Below are 23,722 nucleotides of genomic sequence, written 5' to 3'. Positions count from 1 at the left end.
TTAACTTGACATGACCGAGGACACCTTTCCCAAAAAATTTTGTGTTAGATAGACCCATGTCCTGGGAAACCATAAAAGCACCTTTGAGAATTGAACGGGCCCGTTTGTCTTAAGGCCAGTTTGGTGTTGCTGTTATCTTTTGTTTACATCTTCAAAAAACAAAATGAACGAGACTGAATAACATCTATGATAGAACCCTGTTGAGTTTTTAAATTTAATTGTAAAATCGCTAGATCTTTTCCAAACACAGATATATCGTTTTCAAAAAACAGAGTATAAAAGCGAGGGGCAGCAAAAGTCGGTGAAATACTTTTTTCAACACAGCAATTTACTAAATTGGAGATAAATAAAAACATAAAAACAGCAACAACACCTAACGGGCCCTTGGCGAGCCATTTCGTTCTTCGTTACAAATATATTTTGAAGGTACACCCACAAACTAATTACTTCAGAAACTCTTTTGGCCTCTTAACAATTGTTAGAGATTGCAGAACTAATTAGGGAATGGGGTCATCTTTCCCCTGAGCAGGATTCCCCAGCCATTCGCATGAACCTACCATCAGATCACCAACTGCACAGATGTCAAAGTGCTCCGAACTCTTATCATTCATCCATCTACACAGCTTTCAAAGCAACCAGTGAATGATCCAGCAGCAGCATGCTCATTGAAAGATTATGGCTGCAGACAGCTTGGAAGTTAAACCACTTTATAACAAGGGCCAAGGAATGCAAAATTAAAATAATGTGCTGATGGTCAAAAATTAGGAGGGCCTGTTGACCAAGATTCCTTTGCTTCCAGCCAGCTCGAACAGGTGTTTCAAGTCATTGCACCCAAGGTCATCAAGTTGCCTCTTTCACACGACTCATGTCCTAGATCCGCAGCGAGCCCGCGACTCCCATAATGCATGAGGGCCATCAACCAGGAACAATTCCAGACAGCTTGGAAGTTAAACCACTTTATAACAAGGGCCAAGGAATGCAAAATTAAAATAATGTGCTGATGGTCAAAAATTAGGAGGGCCTGTTGACCAAGATTCCTTTGCTTCCAGCCAGCTCGAACAGGTGTTTCAAGTCATTGCACCCAAGGTCATCAAGTTGCCTCTTTCACACGACTCATGTCCTAGATCCGCAGCGAGCCCGCGACTCCCATAATGCATGAGGGCCATCAACCAGGAACAATTCCAGACTAGATCTGCAGCGAGCCCGCAACTCCCATAATGCAGGAGGGCCATCAACCAGGAACAATTCCAGAATTCCACTATATCTAGCAAGCCGAAAACCACTCATAAAGAAAGAATGTGACCAAGGTGGGTTTCGCAAATTAAATCTCCTTTTTCCAAAACATACGTTATCTCAATAATTTGCACCACTGCAAGGGAAAAGGGTAAGGTTTCAGGAAAATACCACTCGAAACAGGGTTTTGGACAATAAACAAATCTGCACCACCAAACCTGGAATGAGTCGAAAACTCATCTTTATCAGTAAACCAAGGTACAAGAGAAAAATAAAGAATCATTTTTTTTTTTTTAAAACTATGGATGTTACTCTATGTTACAAAAGAAGGATGATGACCTGATAGGCTATTTCCATGCAACATATATATAATCCGGCATCCTCAAATGTCGATCATCTTCGAGGCTTGCTTTTGATCACATCAACCTACTGACAGCCAGCAAACGCACTCTAGAAGATTCCGAGTCCAAGGATCCATCAAAATCAGATGCATCCATTTTAAATCCTTTCCAATAATTTTTGTAGGGTGTGGCCTCTGTTTCAACCATATGCACATATACTACTTCAAGTATGAAGTTTAGACTTTGCTGCAGGTGACACGAACCAGCAAGTGGCGCCAAATGTCTAAAGATAATGGAACCACACTCATTGTACCCCACCCAAGCTCTATTAAATTTACTTGAACAGTTGCCTGGCCTTTGGGTAGTCTTTGAGCTTTCAGAGTTCCTGGAACACTACATGCCACTCGACAATGAGCTTGGTATTTATCCAAATGGGAACTCCTTCCAAATCTTGCTTTCCAAACACGGCGAATGGAAATCTCCAGAAAGATGGAACACAGTATTTTTGGTGGAACATTTCTAATCTCACAGCTTCACATGTCTCGCCCAGTCAGCTTTCCAAAACACTCAGCAGCTCCTCGATCAAACCATCTTGGAGACCTGAGATTCATCCTTCATGATTGCTCTCCTCAAGTAATCTTGGCTGGCCTACCTGCACATCCTTGATGATGGTTCATCTCGAGCAATCCTGGCTGTCCTGACAATCACTATAGTTGCAGGTGTTGCAAGATCAGCCACCCAATCTATCAGGCACATCAGCATTTGGAAAGGCCTTTCGTTGCACAATGCCCGAGGAATCATGACTTCTGCATGAATAGAGCTACTCTAACATGTTAGAGCCTGCTGATTGTAATGAATTTGTATAAAGCCCCAGATAGAAATGAAAGCATGTAGACGTCAATCTCTCCTAGATGACCCAGAAGAATTTTGCCTCTTAGCAATGCCATACTGCAAAGCATCTTGAGATCTGTCACCTGATTGCCCCAAATCATCCAAAGAACCCTCATTCAACTTAAGATTCCTATAGCTACCATTCCGTGGAATATATGTGTTTGTCTTCTCTTCATCTTCAGATGGTGTCCCAGACTTGGGTTCTGGGAACATCTCCAGATGTCTCTGCCTCCCACCAGATCTCAAGCTCCTCATGTTATTTGAGGAAACTTTTCCTGGAGTGCTGGCGGACCCCTTCGAAACCAAGAGTTCTCTAGGGATGCTATCCATGCCCGTGAAACATTTCCTCACCTTGGCATCAGCAATCAATGCAGCCCAGTCATCAGACTGCACGAGAGCATTGGCATTGCCCACAACCTGGAAGAAAATAAATTGTCACTACATCAATTTTATGTCCTTCCTTTCACATTGGCACTCTCAAACCACACACACACATGCACGCAGGCGCACACACACAAACACACACACACAGAGAGAGAGAGAGAGAAGCATACCCATAATGCCCTCCTAGCTCGAGTAAGAGCAACATTCATGCGGCGGATGTCAGCAACAAATCCCACACCATGGTTCGAGGCACGGACACAAGACATGATAATTACATCACGTTCCTGGCCCTGGAATGCATCAACAGTGTTGATGTAGATATCTTTCCCTTCCTCTGAATTCAGAACTTCCTCGAATTCTCGTTGGAGACACTTCAGCTGCAGCTTATATGGGGTGATTATTCCAACAGTGACTTTTTTCCCACCATTGGCTTTCAGAAATTTCTGAAGATACTCATATAACCGCAGAGAAAACTGTGCTTCATGAATATTCTGGTATGAGACTGATCCCCCTCTGTGGGACTCACGTCCATGCATGATGTCATAAAAAATGTAAGGCTGCAACAAAGTGTCCTTGTAATAAATTTCATCAGGAAGATTGGTCACACTCTCACTGTCTGTCAGACGACCTTGGTAGAAGTATCTAGATGGAAAATCACGGATCTGAGGGTGCATTCTGTACTGCACAGACAATAACATGGTAGGGCAACCTGCTTGTTGAAATCTCTCAAAAAGGCTTCTACTATATAACAAGGTTCCAGCTGCTTTACTAATGACTGTTGCAGGGAGTTGCTGGGGATCACCAACCAGCACACATCTTGCAGCACCCAGTGCAAGGGGAGGCAGGACTGCTACCTCACTGGCCTGGGCTGCCTCATCAATAACCACCATATCAAAGCCATGAGTGAGACGAGAAAATAGTTTGCGGCCACTGCTTGACACCGTAGTGAAAACAATTTCAGCTTCATTAGCAAAACTTGCTTCAAGGCTGGCCCGTGCATCTTCCATGTTAAAGCTGCTTCCAGCACGAAACCTACTTTCTAAAATAAGGAGGCGTGACATCTCAACCAAAACTTTATCTCTGCCCTCCACAGCTGCAGCAAGGTTCTGAAGCAGTACATCACGGCTATGATCCCGGGCAGCAAGGACATCAGGATCAACACCAACTGATCCCTGGGATCGACCTGCTGCAGCTGCAACGTTGAGTTCTCTCTGAAGATGAGCAATCTGTTGTGAGAACTGCTGTTCACGAATTTTCAGCTGATGCATCCAGCCAATGATCTCATCACGGCCCTTCAGCAAAAGCTGTTCTGTTCTTCGCTCAACAGAAACAGCCTGAGCTGCACGGGTTTGTGAATCCACTCCAACACGAGCAACATCAGGACGGTAGACCTTCATCTCCCCATCGATGAAGCCACGATCAAGGACACGAGCTAGCAGCTCATCTGTGGCAGCATTTGATGGAGCACATACAAGCATTCTAGGCTTGGGGCAAAGTTTTGGCAGAGTACGAAAGAGGTTCTGGTCCATACTTTGCAAAACTTCATCAATCGATCCTGTACCAACACACTCAGAATTACTCTCGCTAGTTTGCTTGTAGCTCTCCGGAGCAAGCTTCTTGAGCAGAGCAGTGTAGTAATGCTGATATTGGACGAGATGAATGACATTTAACATGCCCCACACTGTATGTGTCTTCCCAGTACCAGGAGGGCCTTGAACAAGTGTGAAAGGCCATGGATCTTGCCTTTTTGCTGCTCCACTGCTCGTGCCTGCAGCTGTATGCATCGCAGCCCATTGTATAGCAGCCAACTGAGGACTATTAAAAGTCCTATGAAGATGATCAACGAAATTCTGGGTGAAACAATCAGGCATGGCAGGAGGCTGCTCTTCGCACTTGGGGAAGTGCTCAGGGCTAGGCTTCAGAATTGCAGTTTGCATCTATACACAGAAATGTCATCAGCACTACTCATCCAAGAATTACAGGTAAAAAGGTACCTTTCCATTAAGTAGAACATTATAGCTCACCTGCAAGTTAAGACGGCGAAATGCATGAAGAGCAATGTATTCACGCTGAGTAGTCGCAAGGGACCCAAGAACAGTTAAGTACCAAATGCCCTTGGGTTGAAGCTTCCTTAGAATATGATCATCATCCAATTTGCTGAAAGTTAAAAATGGTGTAAATACAATATAATATTAGACTCCTGAAGAAGAAAAACAAGGAAAGAACAGATACACATGATAGCAGGGGCATCTAATAGGACCAATGGCATTTAAAGAATATAGGTTATTTTGGTAGGAGAAAAATCATAATACACTTGACCCAGGCAAGCCAAGCCAGCTTTGCTTGTTCGGGGAAAAAAAAAAACATGTTCATATGTTTAGAAAAAATATACACAAACACTCAATGATTTCAAAAGCTCCAAGATATTTGGTAAATCAAATTTATTTAACACATTGATCCTCCCATGCCAAATTTAAATCTAACCCAGTACATTTGTACACGTTAATCAAAATCCCAAAATGGTTCATCATAGTTTAGCCAAATAATGACAACACTCAAAATCTTGCTTGCTAATCAAGCATCGGCCCAGTGGGATACAATATAACAGTTCAGGCTGCAGTTTGTATCGAGTGTATATGCTGGTCTCTAAGCATACACGCAATATGAAAGCTAAAAACATATTACCTACTAGAATCATATGAATCCCCCATATAAAAATGAAGAATTGCCCCAGGAGGATCACGTGTGTCAATAGGTTGATGTCGCCTAACAGTACCAACAACCCGTCCAGTAACCTCTGATTCAACATCAACATCATTTGCACCAGCATTGATAATTCTCTTGTTAGATCTAGCTGCTTGCACAAACATAATCACAAGACATTAAACCACATGGAAAGTTCAATCTAACCAAAAGAAATAGCATGTATACTTTGTGCATCATTTGGTTTAACAAATGGAAATAACATCGAAGGTGCATGCAAAATTGATTGAACCACCAAACGAGACAAGTACATATAGGCTCAACTGCAAACCTGTACCAGGCCGAGGCGTTGATAAAACTGCAACATCACCTTCCTTGAAAGTCCATTTGCAATCATGCACTGGAAGAACTATGATATCATACCATCCTGAATTTGGAAAAGTGAGATGGCATTAGGTTACAGGATACAGACAATCACCCTTAAGAGTCAGTTTTTCAAGCTTGGGCACCGACAGAATGTCTATAATTGGAAAAGGGCCTTATTGTTATCAACAACAATAAGACTGGACGTTGGAAATAAATAACAATGCAAGCCAGACAATGTAAAAGTAATAGCGCATTACTAAGATACCAGTTCGATAAATCATTTGCTTCCAAGTAGCAGCAAGAACTGAGAATCAAAACTAATGAATTTTCAGACATAAAACTAGTTTACCAGTCAACAATCTCTGGGAAGGAATGAAAATTATTCAGCCAGCCACTGTAGCAGCAAGTATTGTTCCTTTGTAGAACATATACTTTCAAAGATATCATTGGCTAGCTTGACCTGCACAAAACAGGCATATTATCTTTCACGCAAGTGTTGCAGTATTCTGCAGAAACTCAGTGCTTAATCCAATTCCCTTATGTACCCTTCAAATGGTTCTGCCAAACGTCCAGTTCCGAGAACACCAGCAATATCACCATAAAGGAATATTCAGAATCCAAAAAAATCAGCATATAATGCATCAGTAAAAGAAAAACCCCTTCATGTAACAATCAGCTGCTGGTTACTTTGAGCACCATTATATGCAACGGGGATAGCGCCTTTTCCAATGAAGGTTGAATTATTAAAAAGAGGAAATCATCACAAAAAAAGGTTATAAAGACTCTAAAAAATCTTAAAAATGAACTACATTTATCCCTACAGGACTCAAATATTGCAAATACAAATCAACAGACTCATTCCGCCAGTCCACCAGACTTCATTCCTCCATATTATGATTGAATCTTAGATTCCCAAAGGACCTCCAAGGTCCAATCTAAGCCTTTGCCAAATCACTCAAGTAGAAGTTTGAAGAGATCTCATTACATTTTGATTTGCGGAAGGTCCGCAGACATTCAGTATAAAATGATATAATGCCCTTTGCAATCATATTAAATCTCAGCAGGACACAAGTCCTCAATGAAGAATTATATTAATTTCAATAACTGAGTTCGTATTAAAAATTATGATGGGGTGGGCACCCAAGCACACAAGTTACTGGCACAGCTGAATGTATCCAGCTCTAAAATGCTGGACAAGAGTTCAAAGCCAACATTGCCAAAGCCATTGTATATTCAGGAATCAGGACAAATTTTGTTCTGAGAAAGAAACATCAACCCAATATTACCTAACCAATAACCAGGATATCCCCACCTCATATAATCAATATTTTTAATTTGTAAAACTTCCCTGTTACAACTGTCACGCATAATTTAAAATGGTGGTATAGGTAAGTGGGTAAAAAAAAATAAAGTTAAAAGCTCCTAAAAAACATGAAAACAAGTCAATGGTGCAACACGGAACCTGAAATTATGCCCAAAAAAATGCAAGAAAAGCGATCATTGATCCTTAGGAGCCCAAAATTTGAAAAAAGCAGTTGATTTTACAACAAAATCAAGCACTGATGCCTATAGGCGTCCACAGACACTACTGCAAACACTAGCCTTTCTGAAAGAACTACCAGACCACCTCTGTTTTTGCAGCAATTGGTGGCAAAAGCAAAGAATCAACAACCAGAACCAATTCATGTCCTCATGTTTAAATCCATTCTACACTTCAAAGTACCTATCTAGAAAGTATGTCCTATGCATGTCCAAAAGGAACATTCAAAAATTCATACAATATATAGCCAAAGCAAATTCTCCTCCTATTAAATAAGTCACAGACTCAACCCTATGCAAGTAAAAGAATGTACAGATGGATTCCAAACTCATTGGCATTGGCATCTGACGTAAGTCAAAAGAAAATATTAATCAACAACATTCCAATAATCTTAATACCATCATAACCTGTTTTTTCTAACTTTACCCTTCCTTCCCGTTTAAAATTGTAAAAGACATGATCCCCTCCAAAAGTAAAGTACAATGTTTATGGTTTCATTCCTATTAAATAGTCTTCCATAGTTTCATGTTTATATAAAAGAATTCCCCTTGATACATCGGATAATGCTTGCTCACAAAGACTTAAAGTACCTCTAAAATACTCCCTCCCCCCTCCCCCAAAAAATATATATATATTTTTTTCATTAATTACTAAATCTAAGTTATCAATACTCAGAAGCTTCATGTAGTCATGGATAAAACATGGGTAACAAGTTCCAAAAAATTGTTACCTAAGCTCATTTAATCAAGAACAGATCACATGAAAGGTGATGAGTAAAAATTTTGAACTACCAAAGAACATGATAATTACAAATTTAACAGCATCAAATGCATAATATTTTAAGCCTCCACACTTGTCCATAACACAACAAAAGCCGTTACAGATTATAAGAAAATTAACAAAAAAAAACTAGCTAATGAATGAAAGTGCTTTCCTGAGCATAAATACCATAAAAGTCGTACAAGCCTCAACTACAGATATGCATACAATAATCAACTCACTCTAGGAACAACCAAAATATATAAAAAGAAAGCCAAATACCATTTTTATCCAGTAAAAAGTATATTGCTGATAGTGACTGCTTTGTTGTTTAGATTAACATCAACAACTTCATACTGCAATCCACTTTCTGATTGTTGCTATTCCATATTACTTCTAAAAACGATAATAAACCCCAAAATAACAAACTCAAGGTCATTTTACCTCTTTCTCGCCTTTCCACGGTTTTTACACGAACCATTATATGTGCATCCCTAGCTACAATCTCTGTAAGCTCCTCATAGGTGCTGTAGAGCTGTGCTCGGCATTCCTCGAAGAGCAAGGGTTCAAAAACTCTCACATACTCCTCAACAGACTCAAAGCGTCCAGGCACACGCTGAAGCTCTGTCTCCTCTGATAATTGTCAGATGCTTGTGTTATCTTCAAAATCAATACAATGCAAATGACAACATAATATAAACTAGGAACAAGTATAAGATGAGACATCACAAAGATTACCAACTAAAACACACAGGAGAACCTCAGTTAAGGTAAAAGTTATGGCTAACCGGTAGTATGACCAGGATTTAACAAGGAGTCCCCACATTGTCTTGACAAAGTGTCCACATCTTGTGAGTAATCAGTTATGGACCAATAGACAAAGGCACATTAACTCTATTTTAATAGTTGGTTTTATAATTAAATATATTACTAGCCTAAGACAGTGTACTGCCAAAAAAATATCTAAGCAAAATATCAGTTTGAGATCCAATCAACTCCCAAAAAGAAACCAAATCTCTTTCTACCCATAAGGATTCTTCAACTGTAACTGGCCTTAAAAGCAGTATCCCTTGTATTGCTCACAAAAAACATCTGTGCAAATTGGTGGATTCAAAACCACTCCATATACTTAACTACCTGTCGGCATTGTTTATCCTGTTGTTATTAGCTACAAAACAAGAGTGGCTGCTACTCTACATATTAAACTAATTCATTCAATAAATTCATTAAAGGAAACCTTCAAAATCCTGACCTGCTCCTCAGCACTGTGTCTCTCTCATCACATGAACATGTTACTCCTATCATGATGCATGTATTCAGGATTTCAAATTGTTCACCAAAAGAATTCAGGTGCTAGCAAACTAACATATAAATAAATATACCTACATCACAACTTGCAATTAGAAAAGAAATGTCCCAAACCTGGATGATGCCAGAACTTCTCATTCGTCACCTCCCTGAGAAGCCGTTCCACTGATGTATCTTGGTACTGGAGGTTGTTTGAAGTCTGCTTCTTAGAGGGAAGATGTTTTTTGCTTCCCAATTTTTGATCTGAGGTGCTCTGACCTGTGACAGAAGGTTTTCGGCATGAAATGGGTGGGTTCTTATACTGCCTGGAGTCTACAGGCTGCTTCCAGGAAACCTGTCTTGGAATCGGTGGTAGGCAAGCTTCTGAAGAAAACTCATTGTTGTTCATCTTCTTAGAGCAAGATATTGATCCTGGATTAGCATCACCATTAGAATCAGCCTTTTGGTCACTTGACTCCACAGGATTACTTCCTTCACTGCTTGCCATGTCAGCTTGTTTCTGATCCCTGCTCATGGGCTGACTCTGTCTTTCTGCAGCCCTTTCAACACCACCAGGGCTAGCACGAGTCGTGTCTTTCACAGTACGAGTAATAATAGGTGTAGGAAAAGAAGTCTGCCTCCTAGGTGTTGAAGATTTCATAGGACCAGCTTGCTTAGCATCCTCCACATTAATAAAAACAGTCTGTCTGGCTCTTTTCTTACCTAACATTGCCTCCTTATGCTCATCAAGCTTTGGTCTCTTTGCAGGATTATTTGCAAATCTCAATGCATAACTGGCCTCAACTCCTTTGACCTCTTTGGGCTTGGCAATTGAAGAAGATTCTACCAAGCCATCTGCCAGTACATCTCCTTTAGAATTACAGTGTGAAGTTCTGTTATTCTCTGATCCTGATGGGCCTTGAACCTTTGCATCTTTAGAAGCATCTCCAACTTCATTACTGTTAGGTCCGAGGAGACTAGAATCACTGCAACTATTCTCATCAGCCTTCATAGGTACAGGCTTACTTTCTTCAGTTGCTCTTTGCATCTGTGAAATTTCAGAATTAACATCGTCATGCTTATTGCTAGCATTGCTTTCAACTGCATAAACATTGCCCTCTATATCAGACCATTCCCCTTCTTCCCTTTCAGCCGCTTGAGGATCCTGATTACTGGATGACACTAATGCTGAAACTTTATTATCCTCGCTATGACTTGTAGACATTGATGTGGAGGCTTGGTTCGCATTCGAACAATCGGCATCAGGATTATGTTTGTAGCCCTCCTTTGAGTTCTGTGGGTCTTTATTCCTTACAAAAGGCTGAAAGCCTGAACCCAAAGAAGCATGTGTGAATGCATGGTTATTCACTATCCGCTGACAACCTTCTGATGGTGGAAACAAGCCTGAGGTGCGAGGATTTGAAATAGGAATGGACTTTTGGGGCTGGAGAAGGACAACACTATCTTTCTCATCTTCCTCTCCAGTTGGGAGTTCATTAAGGTCAAATAATGGCCTTCCACGACACCCCATTTCATGTGTAAATGCATATAAATTGGCAATTCAATTTTAATATCCACAATAATCTTCCTCAATTTCCTTCAGATGGAAAGACCTATGTCATGTCCATGCTATAGATCGATGATCATAACTTGGAAAAAAACTCCTACTGGACTTCCCAGGTGATTGATTTCTGCAACTTCAGTTCAGAACGATAAAAATTACAAAGTGTTAGAAGTATACAAGAAATTTAATTAACAAGAGGCAACATCATAACAAAATTTGAGGCTATGTATTTGAACCAAAGGTGGGCAGAAAGGTACGGACACATAACCATGGACACTGTAAGAACATATTACATGCACATCTAAAGGATGAGGTAGTAATAATAAAAAAAGTTCTGACATCTTATTTTAACTGGACATACATTTGAAAATAAGTTCCTCAAAGAAAAAGAAAAATGACAAAGACTATCACAACCTGAATGTATTGTTATTCAATAGGCTTAATTTTCACATCTCCCATTTCATAAGCCAGAGAAAGGACACAACAAGCCACTCTCAAACTTCAGCCAACCAAGATTGTTTGGATTCTACCCATTTCTATCCAGATTCTTTATTTTAGCTAGGTCATATGTATAGCCACTGGCAAATTTTAACTATACAAACCTAAGCCCACCAAGACATGAATTAGGAATAGAAACTTAGTAGACTGCTAAGTTCTTGCAGCATTATAGCAGTACCCAGAAATAAGCAAAGAATACCTTTGATGGTAGGGTCTTTGAGTCAGTTGCTTCATAGATCAATAATTTATAATCAAGCAGGTTCATTTGATGAACAGAGGATCTCACCACTGAAAAAGAGATGTCTCATTTATTTGACAGTTCTATTCTCAAAGAACTGAATCAAATACCCTTCCTGGTTCATGGAAGAAGATATACATACACACACACATCTTAGATAAGTGGCATTGATAGATAACAGTGATGTCTTACAAATCGTAAGTAGAGATGCATTTATAGGATGAGTAAAAAGGAAAGCATGCAAGATGAAAGTTATCTAGTCTAAGCATGTGTGATATATATGGTACCTCATATATTGTGAGTGTAGACACAAAAACACACAACATTAGGTACCACTAGATACCTCTCAAAACCCTAATTTAAAAAGAAAATGCCGCTATCAGTACAATTGTACTTGTAAAAAGATTTAAACTAAGAGAATGCTTAAAAAATGGCATATAACTGTAGTTATCATTCAGCATTATTTTGACATCATATACACTGGTGTTATAATACATACTGAGTCCATAAATTATCATCACAACCACAAAATATTGCAGAATATATCTATAAATTTGGTCAGTCTAGTTTTCCTTTAGGAATTCACTATTCTCGGCAGGACACAAAGGATGATGGGTGAATTACTAACGCCATTTACTCTTTTTGACATTTAGCTAACAGTGATATGGAATACTTGCACAACATTGCTATAACAAGAACTCTAGTTATCCATCCAAAACAAGGCATCACTTGTTGAGAAGCCCATAACTTTGTCAACATTATGGTCTTAAATCATAGTGTGCTTATGCTAACACACTTACAAAGATAAATCAACAGCCCGTAATAACAATATATAGCATACTAGAAAGCGTGGAATCTTGAGCATGATCCTGTAATTATCAGGGGAAATAACCACTAAGTGAGACAAGTGGTCCTTTTAATACTACTTACACATGAGCATTCAAGTACCTCAACAAATACTTAAAAATAGAAAGAAATGCAACAGTGGTTGTATTTATGATCTTTGAATGTTTATACCTTAGATGTTAAAAACAAATCTGGATGTATGTAATTTTCTAATCGACATTTTCTATAAACATAAACTGCTTTTAACAGCACCAGACACAACTATAAACATCACTCATCACTAGCTCAGTACCTCTCAGACTTGCCACATTTTAGTATAAGATCTAAAAAAAAGGGACGGCGTAGTGCACTCCCACTATCGCGGGGTCTGGTGGAGGATCAGATGTATGTAGCCTATTCAACCAGAAACTGTTTTCATGTTTTAAACCTATGACCTCCAGATCACACTGGAGCAACCTTTCAGTTGCGCCAAGGGCTCACCCTCAAATAATGCACAAGATCTGTTTGATATAAATAATCCCGGTGTTAATGTATCATTCAGTTCTCTAAGTCAATAAAAAATGGTCTCTGAAACACCAAATAACCCTAATCCAAGAAATCACCCTTGCCTTCCACGCACAATCCAAATCTTCTTTTATTTAATTCTTGCTCTTACTCATCACCAAGAAAAGTTCTCTAGAAAAAATTGCAGATTTACTTTTATCCAATAATACCCATTTGATTATCAAAATAATAGCAAAAGTCCATCAGTACCTCTCAGTCACACCACCTTCCACCACAAAATATGCGCATGATCTGTTCGATGGAATAAATCAGCACCTTAATCTACCATTCCAACTCCGCAGTACATCCATAACTGGACGCCCTTACACCAAACAATCCCAATTCAAGAAATCAACCACACCTACCACCACACCCCATCCCATCAAAAAAACACTATTTACGCATCTCTTCACGCTCTTACTTTAAGCTGACAAATTTATTCCTATCCGATAACGCCCGTTCCATCCTGCCCATCGATGACGACATCATCGACTCCGAAGAGATCAGACAACACGTACGAGGCTCCCTCTCCCTAAATCAACCAAGAAAATCCAATTTTGACGTCGATTCTAGGTTTTATCAGAAAGACAGAACCCAGGCATCAAGAAAATAATTGGAGAGACTTAGGGTTTCACGAAGGTTAAGAAAGAACGGAATCTAGGGTTTACAAGCAAGGAAGGAAAAAAAAAAAAAGATCAAGGAGAGGAGATCTCACCGAAACGGAACGAAGAGAGAGGGAGATAGGGAAAAGAGTGGGATCGAGGCGGCCGTCTTCGAGTGACGCAGAGATCTCTCGTTCGCTCTGTCTCAGAGGTCGCAATGGGGCAGAGAGAGAGGGGGGATCAGCTGGTACTTATAGGCTACTCGGCGACCAAAACTAACGCCAGGGCACGTGACAGTGCACGTGATATTGATGAACGGCCGAGATCACACCCCACGGTTTGCTTCTCCATTGCTGATGTGGCAGGTTACACGTACCCTCCCTATTCATCTTAATGCACCCTCCTTTGACCGTCTCATAATAATAGATGGGGATTCCGTGGATCACGGAGTGCATAGTGTTAAGTAGGAGTTTATTTATCAAAAGAGTTCAGGATAAGAATTAAAATACTTATCTAAATAGAAAATTATATTTTGACCCCTCGTATTACTGCTGGTTTATTGCCAAAGTTAACTCCAAGCCCTTGGGTTTTGATGTTCATCGTTTTAAGTCCACGTTTTATGAATGAAAACGAGAAAGAAATAACAATCACAAGGTTCGATATAGATGTCTCCTAGATGCCACTAAATCTAAACTTGACAGTCAGTGCTACAACACTAAAGATGGCCTTAAGGATCTATCATTTTTGTCTGCTTCATAAGGGTTGAAATTTCAATGGGATGAGGGCATTCTAGTCGTTCTGTTTCGTTTCTGTGAGCAAACCCACATACGCAGCTTGTCTTGTCTTCATCCTAGCTGGAAGATCGTACGATAGAGCCATCCTAGCCAGTAAATGCCTACATCCAAGGATGATTAGGTGATTGAGGGCCTTAGGATTTTTTTTTCTCGTACAATGGCAACTCACCCTACTCCAGTGTAGGACCTGCCAACAGAATCAGAAACTAGAACTTGGCTCGAAAGCGAGGGAGGGGCTTTCCGATGTGGCCAAAGTATCTCTCCAGAGTTCTGCGCAGCGTAAAATGCAATCCAATATGTGGTCTTGTTCGCTTTTCGGTACACGTGTACTATCTAATAAGTGCTGCAATCTCTCAGCATTAGCCTGATATCGCACAGCAGGGGCCTAAGGACTTCACAAGCCGAGACATCACTTACCAATCTATCGAGTCCTCTCAAGCCAAGGCCTTCGCTGAGCGTGGACAACTCACAGCTCTATGCCTCTCCCATCCTAACCGGGACATGCCTTCATTTGAGAACGAGTCGGTGATTAAGGATTCCTAAAGTTAGAATCTAGTATGCACCAATGAAAGGGAGAGGCAAGAATGCTTCGGTCCTAGGGGGACAGAGTGGAAGATGGCAAGGAATCAACGAGGAGGAGCAGCTAAGAAAAAAAATGAGGTCAGAAGGTTTGGGATGAGGTGAGTTTGTATTTTTTCCGGTCTTTAGCTTTGAAAATATTTAAGAATAACATTAGTTGTCCTTTTCAGATAACTTTAATTGTTGGTTGCAATGGTTAGAGGGGGAATTGAAAACCATACATGAAGGTGCATGAGTTTGAACCCAAAAATTTTTATTTAATTTTTCATCAAAATAATACTATAATAAAATCAAAAAATATAAAATTGAATCCCACATTCAATATAAATTTTTCATCAAAATAATGTTATATAAAAAATCAAAAAGCACCCTACATTCAACATTAATTTTTCTAAAAATTATTATATAAAAATAAAAAAAATATAAAATCAAACTCTGCATCCAACATTAAATTTTTCCTTAAAATAATACCATATAAAAAGTAATAATATATAGAAAAGTGAATGTATATTGTATATTATATATACATATGTCATATTATATATTTTTAAAATACATTATATAAGAAACCAAAAAAAAAATATAAAAAAGCATTCTAAGTAAGTATGTATTCCATCCTGCTCCTTCTAATAGTAATATTTCTAAATGCAGGAGAATGGCCACCATGTATATTGCTTGGAGTATCATTTTAAGAAAATTAAGCAATAATAAAACAATTGTGTATATACACTTAATGGAGTTTCCTCATGTTTATTTTGTTTGACAATAAGGTAGTTTTGCTTTGTTGCCACTCATGTGATATCCAGGTATTAAGTTATAAGTTTCAAAAATAGAGACTGAAGGCAAGAGTGATTGGTTATGCATCTAAGCTTTGTGGCAATAAAAAGTATCGTTTTTTCATCAGATCATATCATTTTTGTCTTGTTAAGGGCTCGTGATTGTTGTTTTATAATCAAAGCACTCTAATAGCCTAGAAGGTTACAAGAAAATATAGTGTCAATTTTAAGTAAATATATGAATAAGACAGTATAATCCAAAAAGTGTCAAAATGTTGAACCAAAATTTTTTTGTGCATGATGGACCAACACAAATAGATATACTTAGCTTATGCAAATATCTACCCTCAAGAAATATGAAAATAGCAGGTCTTAATACAACCTCAGCAACATTGATCTACTATGGCACGGTAATATTAGCTAGGATTTTTCGATTAATAGAGAAATATTAATAAGACTATAATTTAACACATGCGAACCTCATAGTATGATCTTATCACTCTCTTTAATCTATTGTAATATACAATGTGAACTTTCCTGACACCTTTTCTTACCTTTCGTATGTCACTTGTGATTCGCTACTTTCTGATTTAAAATTATTTAGAGCATGTGGTTGTTAACCCCAAGATCAATATTCAAGGTACAAGTCTTTCCTAGAATTTTATTTTTTTATATAAATATTTTTATTAAAAATTAAAAACATGGGCATAAATAATATCATTCTCTCTATTTAGTGTTAAAGATTTGAAACTTGAACAAATGTTAATAAATATACATCCATATTTCAATGATTTTTTCTTAGCTATCTCTTTAAAACATTAATTACAAAGAACTAACCACATATGTAAACATTTTTCTGAACTTGATGTTGAATATTTTGATTAGAGATTTAGTATGGCATTTCATTATGTATAATAAATGAGAAAGAGAGATATAAATATTAAGAGTAATTAGGGTGTCCTTCTAGATGACTTTAGTATTTTGCAAAGATGTTTGGTTAATTAAAAGAATAACGTGGAGGTACAAATTTCTCATGTTCGTAAAGTCTATTGGTAGACATAGTAAAGATCGAAGTTCAAATCTAGCCCTTATTTAGGGTTAGGCTTAAGGGTATTTTGGTGGAGGACTACCTCTCATTATATACACTATTACTTTCGATCCCCTTCCACCCTATATTGGATTAAATATTTGTACAGTTACCTTCATTAATAGTGATGATCATTTCTAGGTTGAAGTAGAAAGTATGGTTATATTATCAAAACCAAGTTAATCATTTGAAATAGCAAGCATGGAACTTGTAGTTGGAAAGAAACAAAGTGAAAATTGATTGATCATTGTTCAACAAAGTAACATTTTCTTAATGCAATGAAAGTTCCATGCATACTCTACATTTTCAGAATAAAAGCCTTTAACTAGCACTATTTGAACATTCTCACGCAAGTGAGATTTAGGTACAACTTAAAAAAAAAAAAATCAAAGTGTACTTTGTAGTATAGGAATTTCATGGATATTGTCCACAATTTTGAAATAAAAATTCTTTGTTGGTGAATTTGAGAATTCTTACAAAACTAAAATTCTTATGCAGCTGAGATAATAGCATCATGCTTCACAATACTCATAGACTCACAAATGAAGTGCACATTGTTATTCTTGTTATAACTCAATTTTTGAATATATATTTCCTAAATTTCATAAGAAAATAACGTTTGGTTATCTAAAATTCAAGGGAGACTCATAGGAAGCCGGTACAATAACTATTAGTTGTGTAAGGATCCACAAAAATATATGTATAGCTCCATATCATATTTAAGAAGATCATTGGTACTTAAGGATGGTCAAGGCCTAATTAACACTCTAGCTAGCCCTTATTGGGTAAGTCCCAGACCATTACAAATGATATTAAAGCAACCTAGGCCACGATCTATATATAATTAGGAACTTTGCAGCATGGCCCTTTTATGATTGATAATGAGTCTTTCATAATATTTGCAATTGATACTTGTCCTGATGATGAGATCAAAGCTAAAATGGAGTGAGTGTATGAAAACTCATATGTAAGTATTTGTTGAGTCCTACATTCAATATGTGTTGGGGAGGTCCTAGGGCTTAAGTAGAACTAAGGACTCTATTAATGACATTCTAGCTAGCCTCTTTTCAAGGAGGTCTTGGGTTGTCATAGGTTGCTTCAAAAGGTTTAGCAGTGGTACATTGCTACCTCGATCATATGCAAAAATCTCCTTTCTTTTATGCACATACACCGAAGCTTTAATTAGTCACTTGAACAAAATAGTCAGTATACATCAACTTATTCTCAAGGGGCCCCCAATTCCCATATTTGGAGATATTTTCAATTTAATGACAAGTGGAGCGGGCAAAAATGGTGAGTATTTTAACAAAGCAAGTTAATTGAAACATGTAGAATGGATGTTTTGCATTCATAGATGTGCTTAAGATAAGATACGAATTAATTTAAGTGTTAGGTTAGATTTATATTAATTGACAAGGGGCATTCCATATTTTGCATTGTCTCTCATCCTTTTTTTCTATTTCTTTCTTCATATGAGAAATTGGTATTCTCATTTCAAAGAACCATGTTAGTCAATGTGCAATAGCCAATTGTGACCGCAAAAAAATTTCAATTGGGATGATTGAATTTTCAAGTGAATCTCCAATTGAAAAATACTCTAATTCTCTATATATAATTTCAAGATATCAGCTAATTGATAAATGTCTATGTATAATCTTTTCAAATCAAAGTTCCTGTTGGAGCAACAAAAAAAAAAAAAAAAAAAAAAAAACTCTTATTCTCTATATATAATTTCAAGATATCAACTAATTGATAAATGTCTATGTATAATTTTTTCAAATCAAAGTTACTGTTGGAGCAAAAAAAAAAAAGGGAAGCAAGAAAAGATTGCCTTGTGCACCATTATCAAAGGGATGCCTGTTAATTAAAACAGCTATTTTACCTGTCGAACATATAAATTTGGAGAAGGAATAGAGCTAGAAAAAAAAGAAAAGAGAATCCCTAATTGTTATATAACGTAAATACTTATCAGAGTACATGGATTTTATAAAATATCATTGGACTTTAGTTTGCTATCTTCAACTTGATAAATTTGAGCAGCATATTAATTAAGGTATTATTTAATAGCTTTTGTGGTGTTGTTCCATTTTCTTTTCATTTACTTTTCTTCTTGATATTGTTTTATGGGGTGGGGTTGCTAGTGGGAGAGGATGGCAAGGGTTTTATGGTGGTAAAATTTGAACCACAATTGCAAATTTGTCCAAACCCACCTAAAATAAATGGGTTCAATTAATTCTTTTTAATGGTCAACCCAAAAATCTACCCAATTATAAATGGGTGTGTTCAAATGTAGGACCCTAGACCATCCGGGTTGGAAGGAGTGAACTAGTTAGAAATTAGTTAGCTCCTAGGAATAGCATAGTAGTTCTCTACAATTTTCACTCACTTTTTTACTTGAAAAATTGGGTTATTGATAGTGACAAGCAAACAACCCAAGGGATTTTATGATGTCCAGTTGCATGTTGGCTAGTTCAATCCTTATTTATTTTATGACTGCCGTATGTTCTAACTTTCTAAATTTATTATCATTATGTTGATACATTTGAAATTAAATATGATTTTGTAGTTTTGTGATCTTTGCATATTATATTTTACTATATTTTTTAGTTAAATCCATGGTTGAAAAGTGCAAACCTGTTTATCAAAATAAAGAAAAAAGAGCGAAAATTTAAATAGGTCGGGAATGAATATGAATTTATATAAAATAAATGAGTTTGTATGTGTTTATATTTTCTGACCCAATTATAAAGTATGGGTGAGAATTTTCTAAGTTCAATTTAGCTTGATCAGACATGCTTACATGCATGATGTTTTTAAATACTAAATTGACAACATATGTCTAAATTTTCCCCAATTTATTCAATCCATTGAAAAGGTCTACCAAACTATCCAACTCAAGGCATATCTCAGAGTATGTATATATATATATATATATATATATATATATATATTATATATATATATATATATAGTTAGGCATCACCCATAGCACATTGAAAGGGGAGGAATGCATGGACCTAACACTTTTGTCCTTATGGCATTATTTTCTAATTAATTGATACAACCCTAACTCTAGCAGTTTCGAACAAGAAAAATGTGCATGACATGAATTTATTAACTTCCGCAATCCAATCCATCTCTGAGCTCGTTTGGTTCGCGGGAAGCATTTTTCCTCCTAAGAATATGATTCCTGAGAAACAGATTCCCAGGAAGAGGATGTCTAGGAAAGTATTTTGGCATGTTTAGTTGACCATGGGAAAGTGACAAATTTCCAAAATGCTTATGTTTGGTTGACTATCCACTTTCCTGGGAAAGTTATGTATAATTCCTATTATACCCTTAATAAAAATTAGGTCTTTAATGCCTCTTTAATGCTTCTTTAATGCTGAAGGGCCTTTTTGGAAAAAAATAAAAATGGAGTGATTTCCATGTTTCTTTCCCATGAAATGTGAGAATCATATTCCCATGGTAATACAACTTTCCCTTCTCTCTCATTTGAAAACTCCAACCAAACAAGAGGCATCTCATTATTTCCCGTTGACCACACTTCCCCCCTTCTTTTCCCGCGAACCAAACGAGCCCTCTTTGTTTACTAAATTCCGAATTCCCAGTGGTCCTCGGAGATCTATCCTGATCTATCATGCAACCAATTTGATCTGCAGCTATATCTTGAGCTTGGACTGCCATGGAGATCAGCGACCTCCCGGGTGCCGTCAGAAAGGGACTGCAAGTGTTTGATCAAATGCAATCAAAAAAAACAGTGCCCCCCTCAGGGGAATGTTATCCAAAGCCTCTTCCTAGACAGAGCATGTTGGCGAGAGGAGGGGTACAAATAGGCTAAGAACTGGTCTTTCAACATAGGTGTCTACTAATCTTGCATGCTACAGGCTGTCTTGGGTGAGAAATATAGAGTAGACAAGAATTTGAGGGATTTTTCTGAGTGGTATCAATGCATCATATTCCTTTATTTTTTCTAAATTTCTTCTTGGTGGGGCTTTTTGTTTGGGACTTTGGTGTACCAAAGGCCATGAGCCCAGGACATACACCTGGATCAATGTTACCATTTTTCAGTTCTTCTCCCTAATGGGGAATCATAGAATTGCAGAGACCTCCTTGTGGCTTTAAGCAAATGTTGTAGGCTCTCTTTTTTTATTTCAGTTAATACTGGCCTAAGAACTCAGATTGGCTTAAAGGATTTCATCTTTGTATGCAAAGGAGACCCACTATAACAAAATTTGCTGTTACGGACAATAAAATATGATTATACTGCCCAAAAAGAATTTGATGATGTAAAGATTAAGTAAAGTGGTTTCAGGTTTCAAGGCTGCTGCAAACTATAGATTCCATTAGCACAATAGATACACATAAGAACATTTCAGAGTATGGCTCCAATTTGCGCCTATTTCATTCCCCAAGCAACCGCAATACACTAGAGGAGTCAAGTAACAAACAAAAGGACTAATTGATATGTCAGAATTGTTGGTACAATCACCACACTTTAAACTTTAAATTTAACTTATCTTTACTAATCTTGAAATATTAACAGATAGCCTTAATATGACAAGTGAACATGGGAAGCATGGGGTGGACTGCTGGTGTTTGATACATTTCTCATGATTTGAGAGCATAAGCCAAAGCAATATAAAGACAATCAGGTAGGTCATTTTATCAAGCAGTAACAACAATAGCAATGTTTTTGAACAAAACAAACAATAATTGTTGGGGGGAAAAAGTGGATCACCCGGCGTACATGGGTCAACGCACCCAAATCCGGCAGCAAAGCGCGACCTCAAAAGGCATGGCCTCGGCGCGCATAATCTCGGCGAGCGCGACCTCAGCAGGTACGGCCTCGGCGCGCACAGGTCTGGCGAGCGCGACCTCAACAGGCATGGTCTCATTAGATAAGCCCGGTGACCTCGAGGCTGAGAAAGAACCAGTCAGAGGCTGAGGCCGACTCCCACTCCGCCGAAAATCAAGCCGACCCCTACATCGTAACATTCACATAAAGAAAGAGTCACCAAATCCTCCATATCCGGGATCAAATCCCACAGTCCTCCGCTACGACAGCTGTAAAACCTGAATCCTGGTAATCTCAACCAATGGCCAGCCAAATTCCGTGCCATCTAAAGTAACTCATTTAACCCAAGATTTGCGTAATCACCTCTGATTGTGAGTAACCACTACACCCCCTCCTATAAAAGGGGGGGGGGGGGGGGGGGGCTCCCGGAAGAGGGGCATCTTCTCCCATCGCCAAAAAAGATCTCTCCATTAAGATATCAAAAATTTCCTCTCTGACTTAAGCATCGGAGGGCCTTCGCCGGATCCCCTGGCCCAGGCTTCTTGCAGGTTCGCCGGAGACAGCCGTCCGCCACCGTCCGCAGCCAGAAGCTCCTCTTCCTGGTTCGTGATCGCCCTTAGGTCCAATTTCCAGCAACAGTTGGCGCTAGAGGAAGGGACTGAGTCGTGATCATGAGACTAAGGAGCAGAGAGGCTTCTAATGCCTCCAGAAATCGCGCACCAAGCCCTGGCCGCTCGGTCCAGAATCTACCACCAAGGCCTTCGGCAGATCAAGCTCCGCAAATCCAACCTAACAGTTCGATATGCTGGTGCAGCAAGTCCAAGCGTTAGCCACAGCGGTCCAAGGCCTGCAACAAGTAGAGGGCCCTCTCGTGCCGCCTCCACAAGTTCACACTCGATCGGCACTCCCTCCAGATGGGCTTGTGTCCCAAGGTCGTAATCACCATTGCTCCTCAAGGATCAATAATAGGGAACGGCGCCGACACCAGGGTTCTTTCCGGGCGTCCCCCGGTGGGAGCCGTTAAGGAGTCGTTAGGATAGAAGGCCGCAACCTTCAGAAGCCGGATCGACCCCGAGTTAGTCAGCACCGGGACGGACCACCACGGCGACTTTCCAAGATGGAGAACTCGACAAGAAGGTCGAAGAACTCAAGCAGCAAATCGAGGCGCTTCGGGATCAAAGAGTAAGGTGCGAGGGCGACCCTGATTTTACCACCAAGTCGCCTTTCTTCTGCCTAATCGAGGATGAACCAATCCTACCAAGATTCAAGATGCCCCAAATAAAACCCTTATAATGGGACAACCGATCCCCTGGATCATCTGGAGAGTTACAGAGCCCTCATGGCACTGCAAGGATCCTCGGAGGCTCTGCCATACAAGGCCTTCCCCGCAACCCTCTGAGGGACGGCCCGGCTTTGGTTCTCCAGGCTAAAGCCGAGCACCGTGTTCTCCTTTGAACAACTGGGCAGGCAGTTTGCGGCCAATTTTGCCGCCAGCCGACGCCAACGGCGAACGCCGGATTCTCTCCTTGACATAAAGCAAAAAGAAGGAGAATCCTTGAAAGATTACATCGATCACTTCACCGCCGCTACTTGGGAGGTCCGCGAGCTCGATCAATCAATCACCATGTCAGTATTGAAAACGGGAGCTCGGTCCTATAAGTTTCTCTTCTCCATTGGAAAAAATTTCCTTCCAACTTCACGGAGATGCTGGCTCGACCTCGGAAATACGCAAAGGCTGAAGAGGCCATGGCCTCTCGGCGAGACGCCGCCGAACGACCCCCAAAGGGGCAAAAAAGGCGTCGCGAGGAGCGCGGCTGCCCAAGAAGTCAATCACCCTGCCGAGAAAAGAATTGCCTCGATTGAGGAGCCCGCCTCATCGGAGGTCGCAGCCCG

The 23,722-nt window shown here is 39.1% G+C and overlaps 1 protein-coding gene across 6 annotated transcripts; it reads right to left on the bottom strand.

Moving 5' to 3' along the window:
* Positions 1-298: 298 nt before the first annotated feature.
* LOC103707133 (helicase sen1-like) lies at positions 299-14,021 on the bottom strand. Of its 6 annotated transcripts, XM_039129515.1 has the most exons (11): positions 13,909-14,021; positions 12,092-13,725; positions 11,766-11,919; positions 9,640-11,201; positions 8,662-8,850; positions 5,884-5,979; positions 5,535-5,703; positions 4,874-5,006; positions 3,020-4,786; positions 1,573-2,882; positions 299-1,451 (listed from the first exon to the last, which is right to left on the bottom strand). In XM_039129515.1, exons 4-10 carry the CDS (start codon positions 11,033-11,035, stop codon positions 2,472-2,474), a joined length of 4,161 nt encoding a protein of 1,386 aa, XP_038985443.1. In that variant the 5' UTR covers positions 11,036-11,201; positions 11,766-11,919; positions 12,092-13,725; positions 13,909-14,021; the 3' UTR covers positions 299-1,451; positions 1,573-2,471. The 6 variants fall into 6 exon arrangements, with proteins under 6 accessions (XP_038985443.1, XP_038985442.1, XP_038985445.1 ...); XM_039129514.1 differs by lacking the exon at positions 12,092-13,725; XM_039129517.1 differs by lacking the exons at positions 11,766-11,919; positions 12,092-13,725 and having other exon boundaries at positions 299-1,264; positions 1,405-1,451.
* Between the last annotated feature and the right edge of the window lie 9,701 nt (positions 14,022-23,722).

The sequence above is a fragment of the Phoenix dactylifera genome, chromosome 8 (assembly GCF_009389715.1).
Source record: "Phoenix dactylifera cultivar Barhee BC4 chromosome 8, palm_55x_up_171113_PBpolish2nd_filt_p, whole genome shotgun sequence".
NCBI lineage: Eukaryota > Viridiplantae > Streptophyta > Magnoliopsida > Arecales > Arecaceae > Phoenix > Phoenix dactylifera.
The sequence above is the reverse complement of the archived record's forward strand: the minus strand, read 5'-3'. Positions and strand labels throughout refer to the sequence as shown.

Bases quoted from the DNA above. Each gene is read 5' to 3' on its own strand.
- LOC103707133 (XM_039129515.1), bottom strand. From the start codon at position 11,035: ATGGGGTGTCGTGGAAGGCCATTATTTGACCTTAATGAACTCCCAACT. The intron at 8,851-9,639 runs GTTTGGGACATT...GACAATTATCAG, and splicing joins GAAGTTCTGGCATCATCCAG to AGGAGACAGAGCTTCAGCGT. The intron at 5,007-5,534 runs GTAATATGTTTT...TTTAACTTTCAG, and splicing joins GATTCATATGATTCTAGTAG to CAAATTGGATGATGATCATA.